This window comes from Mirounga leonina, unplaced genomic scaffold, assembly GCF_011800145.1.
Source record: "Mirounga leonina isolate KUSES-001 unplaced genomic scaffold, KU_Mleo_1.0 Mir_127, whole genome shotgun sequence".
NCBI classification, from domain to species: Eukaryota; Metazoa; Chordata; class Mammalia; order Carnivora; family Phocidae; genus Mirounga; species Mirounga leonina.
In genome coordinates this window covers 2,829,834-2,846,479 of record NW_023270316.1, presented here as the reverse complement: position 1 = coordinate 2,846,479, position 16,646 = coordinate 2,829,834, and the positions used below count along the sequence as shown (strand labels likewise).

Below are 16,646 nucleotides of genomic sequence, written 5' to 3'. Positions count from 1 at the left end.
GATGGATGGGATGGGTGGATGGGGATGGGGATGGATGGACAGATGGATAGACAAATGCATGGATAGATGGACAGATGGATGCACAGATGTTAAGCAGAGATAAAGAAATATAATTTTCCAAAACTGTTTAAAGAGACTTTAAAGAGTAAGTTATGGTGATTTCGTGGTAGTTTTGTACAAATGCCAAAGAATGTCAAATGAAAAATATCTTTACCTTTTCACCTGGAGGGCCAGGAGGGCCTGGAGGACCCTGTAAGAGAGAGCATTTTAATTAAATATCATTCACAACCTCGGTAAGCTCTACGTGCTTCTTTTTACCGGAGTTATCTTAAGGTTCCCATGATTAATGTGCTAATATATTTGTTAAATATTTAAATTTTATTTCTATGCTTTGGATCTATAAAATTTGGAAAGTAACTAGGAATTAGTCCAGGACAATAATTAACAGGGATGAAACACCTCAACATCTTAGGCACTGCCCTGTGAAATCCACTGATCCAAGAATGTGCCAGGAACACAGATGCTGAATGAAATTCACAGCCAAACTCTCTGAGAGCCCTAGTTTCCAGTTCGGAAATGGTGTTCATCCACTTTGGATATAACTGTTTATCTAAAAAGTTGAATGATTTCTTCAAGTGCATAGGCTATAGTGAAGTAAAAACCTTCCTGTGTTTGCAACAAAATTTCAGAGTGCTTTTCAATGATTTAAAAAAACAAACAAACAACTAGTCATTCTTCACAAAAATGAGTCCATTTATTTACAAGAATATAAAAGAGGTTACATTTGCAAGAATGGACAGAAGAATTGCTGGATTTGAGAGGGAGGGAGGGCGGGCGGGGAAGGGAGGCCTGAAAATCTCTCAAGGACTGTCAGGCAGGCCAGTATGAGGATGCCAGTCTGGGGAACATTATTCACTGCCAGTAAACATGGCACTTGACAAATGGCTAAGTCTCGTTAATATTGACTCTCTTGTGCTCTCAAAATGTGCAAGTGGGAGGAGACGGGCCCTCCTCCTACTGGGAATTACCGGCTGTGCAGGGGGCCAGTGAGAGAGGGGAGCCTCTGGAGGGTTATGTCCCGGGGCTCAGTCCTTACCACAAATACAGCACAGTTGCCCGCTGCTGCCTGTCCTGCGTCCCCGGCCCCACAGAGCCAGGCGCTCTGGGATGACTGTTTCTACATGTCCATCTCTGAACTTAGCCTCCTCAGGCCACGGTATCGCCGGCAGCCGCCCATCCCCTCCAGTAATGAATGTGTTATCTGTGTGGGACGTGTTGGCATGCACCGCCACCACTAGCCTTCTCCCCAGGGCTCTGGAATACGTGCCCCTTAAGTGCCAAACACTCTCCCAAGAAAGAAGCTCGTTCTCCCCAACCAAATGAAGAGAGAGCACAACTAGGTACAATCATCATTACACTGGATTTACTTTCATGCCACAACATAGCTGTTCTTTCAGTGAGTGATTCCAACAGGTTCCCCCCAACACTTACTGGTGGTCCGGTAAATCCTGGAGGGCCAACAGGACCTTGCAGGCCTGGCAGTCCTGGCGAGCCCTGTAAGTTATTGAAAACGGACGAATTAAACGGGAACTAGGAGAGACTCTGCGTGTGCTTATAGTTATTTAGCAAACGCTTACTGGTGTTCCTGGGGGTCCAGGAAATCCTCTTTCACCTTTCAACAGGGTCCCAGGCACATGGCCAATGATTTCACCTGGATCCCCCTGGGGGATGAAAAAAGAGAAGGAAAAAAAAGTCACAAATACTGGTATTTCTATAAAGAAACTGAGAACCCACTCAGTAAGAGGCATGCATTACTGGTATGGAATCTGGGATTTAGGCTCTGTCTACACCTGGAATATACACACTGGCCGCCTCCCGCTCACTGCTGGTACCTTACTGCCCAGCATCCTGTGCTGCAGGCTCGGCTCAGCCAGTTAAAGGAACTACAGCACATGCCCACGGTCATCCACACACCCCCCCGCCCCCGCCACGGAGAGAGCGTGCATATTAGGGCCGCAGGCTCCGAGCGCTCTCATGCAATAAAGATTATCTTTCACAAAAAGACCCAGGATGAGCATTTTTATAAAAGCAGGCTGTGATGGTAAATTTTATGTCTACTTGGCCAGGCCACAATACCCAGATATTTGGTTAAGCCCCAGTCTGGATGTCGCTGTGAAGGTATTTTTAAGATAAGATAAACATTTAAACCAGTAGCCTCTGAGTAAAGTATAATCCATCCATAATGTGGGTGGGCCTCGTCCAATCAGTGGAAGGCCCCAAGAGGAAAGAAAAAAACCTGACCTCCCTCAAGGAAGAGGGAATTCTGCCTCCGGACAGCCTCTGAACTGGGACCCTGGCTCTTCCCTGGGTCTCCAGCCGGCCATCCTGCCCTCTAGATTTTGGAGTTGCCAGCCCCCACAATTATGTGATTCCTTAAAATAAATCTATCGGGAGACATACATCTATGTCCATACACACAGATGTACATAAATACACACACACCCCCTACTGGTTCTGGGTCTCCGCAGAACCCTGGCTAAAATACCGGACGATCATGAGGATGCTGTTTCTCAGCAAGACTGCTCCAAACACCCAGACACCCCTGCCCTCCGAACAGCCGTGCGGCATGGGGCACGCACCCTGAGCCAGGTCAGCGGGAGCCGTGGCCCACCGCCTGGGAAGGACTTGTGGGCAGAGTTCTCTGCTCCCCCACGCCCAGGGAAGAATGCCGGAGGGGCCAGGGCAGGGCTAAGCACCTGCATGGATCCACCCCCGCGCTGGCTCATGGTACAAGTGTGGATGGAGGACCTGCCCCCACTGGGCTGGGAGCAGGGACCCCACCGCTTGGGTGCCATGGCAGGAGGGGCTGAGTTTCCCTTCCTCACCACAGGCAGAGGGTGCTGGGTCCCACCCTGACACAAAGGGACAGTCAAGCTGAGAAAGGCCATGGATTTGCTCAGAATAAGGAGGGGGTGGTGGCAGGACACCAGGGATCTAACCTAAAGGGACTGGGGTTTTCCTGCAGGAATCACAAAATTTACAATAGAGAGTGCCTCCAGATTCCAGGCAACACGACAAGATGGCTGTATTTAAGTGAAACCATATAGATTAAACATGGTAACTGTTTGAGCACTTCTGTCCCATGGCTCAGGAAAAGGAGCATCACCAGGACTGTCTATGCAGAGAATTAATCTGGACTGGACTCACATCTGCCAATACTCACCATCACACTGTGCTTCCTATTTCTGCTTATTTCCCATTCAGAAATTACACCCAGTGTCTCAAGTTTACATCCTAAAATTTAAGTTTGTGCCTATGACTTAGATACTCGTGTAACAGAGCACAGTTTAGACGAACACATTAACAGGCAATCAATCAACCAAGGTGACCTGAAATAGATGTGTTTGTCTGGCACCGCTTTACTCCTGCAATGAACCCAGCAATGTGTATGTACGTACCTTCATTCCTGGTAATCCTGGAGGTCCCTGCAAAAGACAAGGTTGGCATCAGTTTCGTTTCTCTCAAAACATCATTAGCATTAAGATATAAGTCCAAGAAAAGGAAAGAAAGTGGAACAAAAGGAGAAGAATTACAACCAAAAAAGGAAATTCTGGTGGAAAGAGCACTATACTCACAGGATTTCCAGCGAATCCAGGCAAACCCGGGGGCCCCAGAGGCCCTGGCTCGCCCTGAGGGGACAGCAGAGAGTCAGGTGGGTGCGAGACACACAGGACATTGGTCCAGACAGCCCCCTCAGTTACTCTGTCCTCCCCTTCAGAGATACTTCATTTGCTGGTTAAAATCATATCCTAAAAATTATCTGTTAACAGCTTTATTGCTCAGTGCTACTTCATGATAGAAGACGTCTATTTGAGAATAAAATTAACAGGGACAAGGATTAATAATAGCATTTTCTTATTTGCTTTAGTAACAGATAAGTGAGAAATTTCATGTTTAAAGCAATTGCAGGATAAGAGTCCACAAAAAAGAAAGGCAAAATCACATGTTTCTTGAACATTAAATATGGGGAAACTGGATCTCCTCATCAAACCAAGAGCACTTTGAGGCAAGTAACCTTCCAACTGGGGCAAGTAAAACCGTGTTCACAGGACAGCACTGTCTGACTTCTCAACACGGGAAGTCCGGTAGCCTGAGCACGAGGGAGGGGGTCTTCGTCCCAAATTTACCTTTGTTCCATTGCATCCGGGGATACCTGGAGGACCAGGGGGACCGTCTTGGCCAGGAATACCCTGCAATCAATAAAGTGAAAAGGTAGCCAAAACAGGGTCACCCAATGGTGCTGTCACTCCCATCAAACATCTCCCCAAGGAAGCATGTGCATTTTATATACATACAGGCAGTCCTGGGTTTCCAGGGTAACCCGATGCTCCAGGGGGTCCCTGTAAGGATAGAAATGAGAGAATGCACTAAGTGCTGGGGCCCTCATCTCCCGCACCTCACCCACCCGGCTAAGGGCAGCACCCACACCCAGCACACGGCATTCTGCCAAGGACCCAGCCCACGGAGGCAGCAAGTCTACATCCAAAGCTGATCCGAATCACTTCTAAAATCAAGGCTGCACCCTCACAAAATAACTCTGTCCTCATTTCATACTTTGTGATTTCTAAGTAAGATATATTATATATAAAAACATATATATTGTATACATCATATACATGTAAATACATGTAGGTTACACATGTATAAACATATATAATTTACATTAAAAACTCAAACTGTTGGGGAGAAGAGTTTGTAAGATAAATCGTCTCGCTAGGGGAAGAAAACCAAGTCATTCCTGGTGGAGCTCTGGATCTTCTCCCTCCCAAACAGCGCCGGGACCCTCTCCACTGTCTCCTGCCCAAGGGCTCAGGAGTGCCAGCAACTTTCCCCCCAACTGGGTAACAGCAGAAGGAAATGTAGACAGTGTCTTTCTGTTTCTCTACTTCCAAAACGTGCTCTCCAAGGTCTTCATCTATGCATTTCCCAGGAATGGAAGTACAACACAAAAGTAGGGGGTGAAGAAGGAAGAGCAAGGTGAGCTCTCAAAATGTCACCGCTTTCCACAATAAAGGAAACCCCTTTCTTCAGTGACTTGTAGACCTATCATCTCCCCTCCCCCAAATTAAAGCATGTCCGTGAGAGCCTGTGAGGAAGCACAAACGGGAGAAGCGCAGGTGAGAGAAGCCGCCACAAGGATGGGGGGGTGGGTGGAGCCATGACCAGCACTCACGTCAGCCCTCAGCGGGCCACACGCAGTGGCAGCTCCGGGCAGAGAGGCAGGGCACGGGACGGGCAGGGAGAAGGGACAGAGGGGGACGCCCCTTGGGACTGCTGGGAGGCAGGAGCGGGTAGAGAGCCATCTCTGGGAGGCACCCCTGGATCACATCCCAACTTAAGTCACACTTGTACTCACTCTTGTTCCTTTCGTTCCAGGCAGCCCGGGTTCTCCAGTGTCACCCTGGAACCAAACAGAAATGCCACCATGACAAGAATGCAGATCACCTTAAACCCACGCCCTCCACCACCCCCCCCCCATGACACAGCCAAGCTTACCTTTTGTCCTGGAGGTCCCTGCGGCCCCTCGGGTCCTTGCATCCCGGGAAACCCGATGACACCTTGCAACCCTGGGAGGCCTCTTTCGCCCTATGAAGGAGCAGCAGATCAGACCGAAGGCATGTTAGAAGAAACGGAGGAAATGAATCGGTACTCACCCTTCCACGTGCCGCCCAGCCCCACGCAAGCGTGTGCGGGCATGTGAAAGCCAACGCGGCAGACTAACTCCTATTTCAGGAGGCTTTTCTCTACTGCATTTCCAGCTCTCTGAAGACAGGAATCTTCATACACAACGCCTAGCACAATGCTTTCTATATACTATATGCTAAATGCTAAATAATTTGTCGGGTAAATAAAATAACGAATAGTTGGGTTTTTTTCCACCGAATTGACTGCGCGTGGATTCAACTAGTGGGATCATATTATCAGCAGGCACAGCACTAGGACTCTGCAAGCAGACCGGCGGTCAAGTTCTTCCTTCAGATTCCTAGGAGCTGTGTAGACAGAGCTCACGGTGTGAGCTTCAGCACGAGATGCAGAGACTTCTCTGTGCAATCCGCAATGTGATGATGGGCGTTCAAAAGTGTCCTTAAAACGTGTTTTTTGCAAAGGTATGATCCAAGTTTAATTATAGTCTCTGCCCTCGTGGAGCAAAAAGAATACACCTGAACACACACACGTGGCCATAATATACTCAAAAAGGAAAAAGGACAGTCCAAAAGGCTGGGGTTCTGAGCCCCAAGCTGGCCCTTGAAGGGCGAATGCAAAATAAGTATGTGAGGAGAAGAAAGGAGTCAATGAGGCTGGGTAGTGGCAAGCAGATGGTGACGAGGTCGATCGAGGCTGCGTGAGCACAAAAAACTAAGCAAAAATACAATGAGCACAGAGTGTGGAGGAAAGTGGCGTCCACGTCCGACCCTGGAAATGGCATTTCTCCCAGAGGCATCGGCGAGCCCATGACCTGCTTACGCAATATTTAAGGAAGACTGCCATAGTTAGATTGCCAACAGAAAATCACCCATCATCAGGATACAAAATCAAGAAAACCTATTTTCTTTACACTCTGTGGACTTTAACGCAACCTTATGATACAAAGGAGCAGATGAGACCACCATCGCCCCTGACTTTGAAAAGCAGAAGAAGGTCCTCTGGATGACGTAGTGCCCAGTACTTTCTCAGTTTTGTTAGCTCAAAGTAAAAGTAAACCGACAAGCTATACATTCCAGAACATCCACACACACCCCCAGTAAGGCAGGTCACCACGGGTAACCGAGAAGCCCTGCACCGTGGCACAGAAGGAGGGAGACAGGGCAAGGACCCTAGAAGCCGCCCTTCCTTCCGAACTGCTCAGCCAGTCCTGGCACTTGTTGGCAAATTCACTGCCTGTTGCATTTTTAAAAATGCAGAATGTGGTTCTGCACGTGCGACCCCAACTGCTGTGCTTGCATGGACTGCAGGATTCACTGGAGGTGTGAGTCAAGAACAGCGTGTGAATCAATGTGGAGGAGATTACTGCAGACTCCGGGGGGTATAATAAAAACAGTGAATGGATAAAGAAAATTAAGGCCTGCAGCCTGGCACACCCCTCTGGACAGCGGCATCCAGAGAACCGAGCCAGAGGAGCAGACACTGACAGCCCAGAGCCCTCAGCATAGGATCTGACATGGAATGCTGGCTCCTTCTCCCTAAGGCCTGGGACAGCTGGGGGAAAAAAGCACTCTCAGACCAAGACTGGTTCAACTGGAAAGCTACTCACATATATTCATTCTTAACCTGAACTAGTAAGAGTGTGTTACGACCGCAGAGCACGCTGACCACAGAGATACACCGCACTCCGTCATCGTGTCGACCTCCTCCCTACTACTTGGATGTGGGAAAATTCTACCCGAAACAGAAGAGATTTGAACTGCAAACAGCCAGCTACAAAAACAAAGTGAACATTGAATTGTGTCTCCCCAAACAGCCTCACGTGACATCGGAAGGAAATGCGAGAGGCACATCAATGTAAGAGTTTCCAGTGCATTTGGTGGCGTATTTTCAGTACTTAATTAGTATTTGGCTATATCACTATGAGACCCAGTGCAGATAAGACTTTATAATTCTCATTTTACCCATGGAATGCATGGAGGCCGGGAGCCAGATTAGCTGATTTCTACAAGTTTCTCATTGAGTCAGCGCTAAAGCCAAAAATAGAAATGAGGTCAGCCTGCACCACAGTCCATGGTTTTTCTAGGTCACTAGAGCAAGCTGGTTCCCAGTAAACTGTTAAACAATTCACCAACATTAACTTATCCCCTTTTATGTCCATTTCAACAGATAGGGGCACTAGGATTCTGACGCTTAACTGACTTGTCACATGTCACCGGGTGACCCCTGCACGCTGCTGGGAACAGAACTCAGAAGTCTGATTCCCAGTCCTTGCTTGCACACAGGAACACATTCTTTCCCAAATGTCACCGGAACGCTTAAGCAATCTGTATATCCCAAGAGTTTTGAAATTAAGTAGCTAAAAAGGAAGTGACTCCCCCACCAACATGGTTCTTGTTATCTCCCACATATTTTTTTTAACTTTCCCACTCTTTTGTTCAGACAAAAGCGCACAAGAATAATCTGATATCCCGTGCCCTGTCCAAAGCGATTACGGGCACCAGAGCAGAGCCAGCAGACAGGATAAACGTTCAAACAGCTCTACCGTTAGCTGGCAAGCAGTGCACACCGCCTGCAGGCTGCATTACTCCTCTGAGCTGTTAACAGGTCTCCACTGCCGTCGCAGGAAGGGCAGAGCGGGTTGTGCTGGTCGTGCGTAAGCCAGACGACGCAGCTGCAACAGCGAGACCACAACGCGGCCACCCCCGTGCTGGAGCTCAAGGCAGGATGCGCACAGTCCAAACCCCCGAGAAATAGGCCCCTGAGTCACCTAGTTCCCATGATGTGTCAAAGGCAAGGTCCAAAAGGACATGGCGGCCACAAAATCGTGCCAGGCACAGATGGAACCCACAACCAGTGTTCATCGCAGTCGAGAACATTTCAGCAGAGGAAAGAAAAGTTGGTAAAACATTACACAAAAGTTTCGATGCAATTGCATTTAACAGTTTTATTCTTCAACTTCAGTGCGATGTATTATACTAATTAAAAGGAAGTTTATGTACCAAAACAGTGAAGTGACTACCACTGCATCCTCAAATGATGGAATTCAGAATTTAAAGAGGAAGACCAAAATGCCATCATTATAAAGATGAAAGAATACAGCCACGGAGAATAATCTTGGCATCAAAATTAGCTACTCTAAATTGGGCATGAAATAGAGTTTCATGGACAGAGTAACTTACTTAAAAATTCTGCATAAAATATGTATTATCTAAAGCACGGACACACTTTTAAAAACTCCATAAAATATGGGAACAAAAGACTGTGTTATGGTATCAATTATTTCCCTTCCTCTTAAAATGCTTATGGAAACAAGTTCATGATGGAAATCAAAGGCTAAAACATTACCCCTTCCTATCTAAGTCAGAAATCCAAACTCAAATGAGGCTCCCGGGATGGCTGAAGTTGAAATAATGTGAAGCTTCCAACTCTGAAGGATAACATAATTACCAACAACAAACACTGAAGTTAGCAAAAAATATATCTAGAATAAGCAGTCATCCAGTCTTACTATCAGAGGCCATATTATGCCTGTTTCAACGGTCAGCATGGGATCACATTCTTTTGAGTTAAATTTTAAATTTATTTTTCACATCTAAAATAATATTACCATAGGTCTTTACAATGGACAGAAGCACAAGCAGAAATGTTTCCCTGCCCCCGGGCAGGCCCAACTGTAGTGGACAGAGCCATCTACACCTACTTGTGCTTGCGTTCATCCATTACAAAGCAGAACAGACCCAACAAGCGAGGTTAACTAGATTTGGGGGCTGGGTTTCCACCTCTTGGAAGTAAATACTTGAACGGCAGGGATATAGTTTTGTTCATTCAGTGTTTGGCACAATCTTTGAATTCGGTAAAAGTGGTGTGTGGATGGATGGATTCAGCAGTGGTGTACATGACCGCTAGCATGAAACAAGGCGGTACGTATGCCTCCTGGAAACTGAGAACGTGGTTACACTACAGTGACTGGGCAGCTGGGGCCCCCTCCCCGGTCTAAAGCCCCGTGGGCACCATCGGAGCCTGGGCGACACATGCGCCTGTGGCCGAAGCAGCTGCAGGGACAGCAAGCCATGGTCAGGACATGACACTGGATCAGCTGTTTTTTCCTATCATTGGTGCCTGGAGATTTCAATTTCCAAGCAAAGCTGCAAATGATTGAAGGAATGAGAGCATTTGCTTTTGGAGCCAGACCTCACCAAGAATTCAGCGATGGGGAAATGATTTCAAATGATGGGTCACAGTCAACGGGTGACACGGGGACTCAGCCAAAAATTCCACAAGAGCAATTCTTTGAGCCCAACAACCATCAGACATCTGCAGGACCATTTCCGGAATGCCGACACTGTTGGGAAAGTGGTGGGAAGTGTCACGGGGTCCTGGAAAAACTGTGTGACGAGGCCCCACTGGGAGCTCCATCCACACAGCGAAGCCTGACATCATGGCGGCACGGCTGGCGGGGGGGGGGGGGGGGGGGGGAGGAGCGGGAACAGGCAGCTGGAGCCCTGAACACGCTTTCCTAAGAGGGGGACGTGTGTACTGATTCTCCTTTGCACTAGGAGACATGTACCTGGATTCCTAAAAGAATGTACATATGTTAATGTAAAGTACACCATGCTTCTTTGATGAATTAAATAGAACAAGAAAATTGTTTCATGAAACCACTCTATCATTACTATTGTTTTCTTGCATTTAATATTTTAATATTAAAGCAGGAAAGAGTAAAATAATCAAGGTCAGAAAATATGGCTAGTAATCTTTATTTTCTTCCCCGTACTCTGATTTTCTCTCTCAAGCCCTGGTGATGTTCAGCTTGAAAGTCAATATTCGGAATCTCTATGTTGTGGCTCTCCAGCAAACATGTGTTAAGACCTTTAACAATTATCTACAGAGGGGGAGAAAAGGTAAGTGTTTTAAGATTTTATTCTTAGAAATGAGGGCATTCCCACCTTTACAGATTCAAGGGAAGAGAAGAATCAGAAAGGTGTTAAAAAAAAAAAAGAAAATCCCCCAACCCATGACCTTCGAGCTCATGACCCGGTGTGCTGTCAGATCCGCTCTCTTCCTAGGAGCTCTGAACCCATCCTGCCCCTGCTAACCCGTGGGGGTTGGTCTGGTCAAGCAGACCCCACCCCGCCTCTCGCCACATGAACACCGCCAGGCTCGCTGTGCCTGCTGGGCCTGCAGATGGTCGAGTCTGCGTGGAGAATGGGGTAAACCTGCATGCTGAGCCGTGGGCATGGGAGCTGGCTGGAAGGCCTTTCCTTCCCTCTGCCCACCTGCACAGACCACAGATTGCAGCCTGAGGCTGGCCATTCTGCCACAGCGATCCTGGGCAGAACCACTCTCCAGGCAACAAAGATCCATCTCATAGATGAGGCCCACCCATGCCCCACTGATAGCTCATCAGCCTCAGACAGCCCACAGGTACAGCACACACAGAACCTTCTCCAAGTCTCCGTGCTCAAGGACAGACTTCCTTTGGATAAGTCCCAGTACGGCAACACTTGAGCCCACGGTCAACTGAAGCACAACTCTTGGAATCTCAGCATTGCTATGAAGCTGCCTGGCAGAGCTCCCGGCTCAGATCACGCACAACGCAGAAGGAGCAGAGCGACAGTACAGACGAGGTAGGCGCACAGGTTGATCTCTGACCACTGGGCATCTGCACAGAAGAAAACCCTAGACCTTCTGGTCTACAAAACTCCACTTTGTACATCAACTTGTGAGAAAAAAAAGAACTGCAAAGAGTTCTTTACAAAATACTTCCTAAAGAACTGTCACTCAACACAAAAACTTGAAAGAGCTCTAAGTGCCGTCTTAATATAAATCTAAAACTGCTCCCCTAAAGCCATGTGAGAGCAAACTGTTCAACTTCACTGATCTAGCGAAAAAAACTTCCTAAAATGAAAGGCGCACCTGAGTGCTGACAACTTGTTGGCGGGGGCGAAAAGAGAAAATCCCACCTGAAAGTCTTCCAAAGGTCCTCGGGACTTATAGAAAGTTCCTGACGGGCGCCTGGGTGGCTCCGATGGTTAAGTGTCTGCCTTCGGCTCAGGTCATGATCCCAGGGTCCTGGGATCGAGCCCCGCATCGGGCTCCCTGCTCCTTGGGAGCCTGCTTCTCCCTCTGCCTCTCTCTCTCTCTCTCTCTGTCTCTCATGAATAAATAAAATCTTTAAAAAAAAAAAAAAAAAGAAAAAAGAAAGTTCCTGACATTTCTCCCTAGTTGGAGCCGAGGACTGCGGTCTTGAGCAGCAAGCGTTCGCTTCGGTCATGTGTCTCTCACACTCTTTCTGAAAAACCAGCCTAACACACTTTTCATTAATTCTTCCTCTGAAGCAGTAATCTGCTCAAAATATTTCTAAGTATAAATATTTTAAGTCATTCCCCTGAAGGAGTCAGCTTCCCAAATTGGAAATAAGAAAAATACTGTGGTAACTTTTTTCCAGTATCGTGGATGTATTCAATCAAATCCTGTGCATACGTTTCCTGATAAAGGTAATCTAATCGATAGCTAATTTCCATCTTCCCACCAAACCACAACCAAATGTAGTTTGTTCTCCAGAAACATTTGTATTTCCTGGCCTCACGCTCCTTTAAACACAATCAAATTTCAATGAGAAGGTTCACATCTCTTGATGGGTTTTCCTGCAGGCCCCCACCCATCCTGCTCTGCGCTACACCCCGGCTGTCCACTGCCTCCTGGGCCAGGGTCCCCACCCCCGGGGCATCATCCAGCCAGACTGAGAGAGGGATGCTCCCACCTGAAATGTTTGTACTCCTACTCCACCCACAGCATCCCCTAGCACCCGGGCACAGCCCCAGGATCTCAGCTAAACATCCTTTCCTCGGGGAGACCTCCTAGACACAGGGGATTTGAAGAAAATTATTACATCTAACTGACCCAGTTCAACCAGGGGCAATAAATAAAGGGCGAAGGGACTTTTAGAGGCTCCTGTAAGGAAAGCCCCCCGCGGCTCTGGCTTCCCACCACTAGGGGGCGCTAAGGGACTACACTTTTTTCAAATTAAACCCCCGCGGAACCTGAAGCCTTCAGCCTTTTTTCTTAAATATTCATTATGTTAATATATTGTCTATTCAGTGCCGATGAAGATTATTAGCATGGGCACAGCTCAGAGAAATCAGTCTGATATGGTCTAAAAGACAGAACACCCAGGGAAAGAAAGAATTTTAATTAGAATTAAACATGAAATTAGCAACCTGAACATCAAGGCTATTAAACGGCAGGTGAATGCCGATGACTCCACCCGTAATGTGCATTATGGCGATTTCTCAGACTGCTGCGTCCACTCATTTTATAAACTGAGAGCATCTGAATCTAACAATACAGAAAAAAGTAAATTCAGTTTTCTGAATGACTGCACAGAAATAGTACACCCTAGAAAAATGTTAAGTCCTACAAAACACTCATGAAACAAGTACAGATAGGACAGCAGGGAGGTCTCTAAGAAAGTATTACTAACTACCCAACTGCCAGGAGAACTTGTTTAAAGGCTTCTCTCTGGTCCCTTCTACTGCAAGTTCATAGGAAACCTATACATCCTGATTTTTGTCATCTGTGAAGAAAAAAAAATCCAACCAATTTTTAATGGCCTCCAAAAAAGATGATTAACATCTCCCTTGCTAAAAACTTAATTTCATGACATGGAATTCTCATGAAAGTCAGAATCATGAATACCTCTACCTAATCCTGTCGCCTTATATTCTGCTTCTCATACATAGACTTAAAGATTGTGTTTTAAAGCAGAAAAACAGTACAGAAAAGGTGCTATACTGCAGCTCAGACCATCCCTCTGGCTGTGGCAGGCTGTCTATGTTGCACACTGCAGTGAGTAGGGGGCAAAATCCAGCTGCAGCTCAGCATCAGCCCAGCGTGGGGAGGGGGCACTGGTCCAACAGGCACAGAGCTGAGCAAAGTGCAGGAGCATCAAAGCCACCAGCTAGAAAGAGACCCTACACAGGGCTTCTATTTATGAATGAATGCTGAGGACACTGTACTGGGGTTGGGCGGGGGAGCAATGATCATGCCTGAGGAGACCTGCACTTTCACTCACCAGCACCTTTTTTTTTTTTAAGTTCCATGAGGTTTATCAAAATTCTGTGTCATAACCTGAATATTTGGGGAAGGGGAGAGGTTGCAGGAAAATAATGGACAACAAAATAACAAGGTCATTAACAAATAGCAAAAAGTTAGCAGCTGAGTTTGGACAGAAAAAAAATACATCTTTTATTCAAAAAGACAGTTTGCTCCGTTTTCACTATCGCCAACAACCTTGAGATTTAAAGAGATGTGTTCTACGTGATCAGTGAATTTGAGAAACAATTTGAGCGATCTGAATTGAGTGAATTTGAGAAATGAATTTGAGCAATCAGGGCACAGCACCTAACTAGACCATAACTGAGGATGTTATTACCTGAACTTGGAAACGTCTGTGGGTGTGTGACAAGATCCTGGAAATGCGTGCATCCTGAACAAAATTAGGACACATAAAAGTCAGGAAGTGCCACAATCTAGGTCAGGGATTTTTGGGGGGTCTGTGTTAACAGTAAATATGAAAAATGCAAACAAAATATCCTGACAATAGTAATTATAATTAATAATACAAAAAGCACACAAGCTATCCTTTAGGTTTAACCTTGAGAAAAACTGCCAATTGGCAATTAAGAGAAATTTTTTGTTTTGTTCTTTTTTTTTTTTTTTCTTAAAAAAAAATGTGGGTTAAATGTTACTATCTTTCAAAATTAGGTGTCCTGCCAGGAGGCATTCCCTGCTCCCCAGCGCCTAGCACAGAGAGCACACAGTAGGTGCTCACTAAATATTTTCAGGAGGGACTCCGGAAACACAAAGTGTTAAAGATTCCAAGGAAATACCGTAAGCCCACCAAGAGGACAGAGTTGGAGATCCTATTTTCAAACCTGACTGCAAATAGGCATCCTTGCTCTGGGTTAGCAAATGGATCTTACTTCCTACCTTCTTGCCTCGGTGAGGGCACAGATAATGCTGCGTGGTGGGGAGAACCTTTGCCTAGGAACCAAGAGACTGTTTGTAGCCCTAGCACCAGCCACTAGGACTCTCTGAAAATCTGGTCTGCTGTCTGAAAGATGGGAGGACTCTGCCTGCCTCACACCGGATTTCACGAAGGATCAAATCTGATTGAGCATTCCCCTACTTTGCGCTGCATCAGACACGGAGCACGTGATCATGCACCACGTGTATTTACATATAGTTTGCATTTACGATCAAGATTTCTCAGTCCATCAGGTCAACTGCATTTCTTATAAAGCCACAGAATATCTTAAGAGAAAGAAAATGCAGGGTCACCTTTTTCCCTTCCCAGCGGTCATAACCCATGAATTATCTCATTCTTATTTTTGAGGCTAAATTTGACAATGGAAAATAAGGATTCCCTGGGTATTGAAAAGATAGGACAGGGGTGCCTGGGTGGCTCAGTTGTTAAGCATCTGCCTTTGGCTCAGGTCATGATCCCAGGGTCCTAGGATCAAGCCCCGCATCAGGCTCCCTGCTCAGCAGGGAGCCTGCTCCTCCCTCTTCCACTCCCCCTGCTTGTGTTCCCTCTCTCACTGTATCTCTCTCTGTCAAATAAATAAAGTCTTTAAAAAAAAAAAGGACAGATTTTCTCTTTTAAAGAAATTGCTCATTTATCTGATGCACAAGGTCTTTTTTTCTTAATGAATACATCTGATATTCTTTCCCAGCTGGGAGTATCGTTTATTCTCTCACATGAGCCTGAGTCTGTGGGGCCACATGGTCACCAACTCATCCATGTCCACGGCCTCAGGGCCCTCTCTGTTTGTAGCCCACAGGTGTCCAATGACAAACAGGTTTTGTTTGCTCTCCCTCCCACAAAGGGACTTGGCTACACCTCATTGCTAACAACATTCTCCCTCAGTGTGCAGCAATAATTTCAAGACATCGTTAATCATGCTCAGAACCCAAAAGATAGTAACAGTTCCAAAGAGCTGAAACATGACAAATCAATTTTGCCCATATAATACAGTGCAATACTGGAAGACCGTGAGGTTTTATAAAACCCACAATTCACTTAATATCAGTAATTTGAAAAAGTTGTGGTCAAACACCATCAATCTGAATTAATAACTGAATTTTAACCTATTTTCAGTAAAAACCATTAATTCTCTTAAAACATATACGGTCACTCAAGGAAAGGAATTAAGCAAGATATTGAAGGGGCTTCATGGATCAAGATTTTGATTTTACACCTGAATAGCTAAGTAAAGTGTACAATTGCTCAATCAATACAAAATCATGGTGCATAAATGAACACAATCAATAACTACTTCTTAAATACTTAAAAACAGCCTTCCCTTAGAGGGTAGGTTCCGTTCACCACAACGTTGTTCATGGAATTGGCAAGCCTGTTTCCAAAAGATAATGTGGAGATATATTTTAACCCAAGGTATGGCCAAATTATTTTATTTTTTATTTTTTTTTTAGATTTTATTTATTTTTATTTGAGAGAGAGAGAATGAGAGAGAGCACATGAGAGGGGTTAGGGTCAGAGGGAGAAGCAGACTCCCCGCCGAGCAGGGAGCCCGACGTGGGACTCGATCCCGGGACTCCAGGATCATGACCTGAGCTGAAGGCAGTCGCTTAACCGACTGAGCCACCCAGGCGCCCTGGCCAAATTATTTTAAAAGTTAGTAAGTTGGTAGGATCTTAATTAATGCCATTTTTACTATACATATTTTGTAAAGGTTTCAAAGGTTCAATTTATAAGACAGTTTCTCGCTTTCTTATTATTACTTAATCCAACAGACTAAGATATTATGTTCTTTGGCTAGGAGAGAAGATGCAGAAATTTGCCTAAATTGCATTACAGTTTGTAAACTGGAGAAATTAATGTTCTCATAAAAAATAGGTTACAGATCGTAGAATTG

At 45.9% G+C, this 16,646-nt stretch overlaps 1 protein-coding gene across 2 annotated transcripts in view; it reads right to left on the bottom strand.

Annotated features, from left to right (window-relative positions):
- Positions 1–16,646, bottom strand: part of COL4A1 (collagen type IV alpha 1 chain) — a 134,938-nt gene that overhangs the window by 47,568 nt on the left and 70,724 nt on the right. For both annotated transcript variants that reach the window (XM_035003054.1, XM_035003055.1), the window contains 9 exons: positions 5,557–5,646; positions 5,417–5,461; positions 4,356–4,400; positions 4,188–4,250; positions 3,636–3,689; positions 3,459–3,485; positions 1,638–1,721; positions 1,492–1,554; positions 215–250 (listed from right to left, as the gene is read on the bottom strand). In XM_035003054.1, the coding sequence (XP_034858945.1) occupies positions 215–250; positions 1,492–1,554; positions 1,638–1,721; positions 3,459–3,485; positions 3,636–3,689; positions 4,188–4,250; positions 4,356–4,400; positions 5,417–5,461; positions 5,557–5,646 (507 nt within the window). The remainder of the gene's footprint in view (positions 1–214; positions 251–1,491; positions 1,555–1,637; positions 1,722–3,458; positions 3,486–3,635; positions 3,690–4,187; positions 4,251–4,355; positions 4,401–5,416; positions 5,462–5,556; positions 5,647–16,646) is intronic.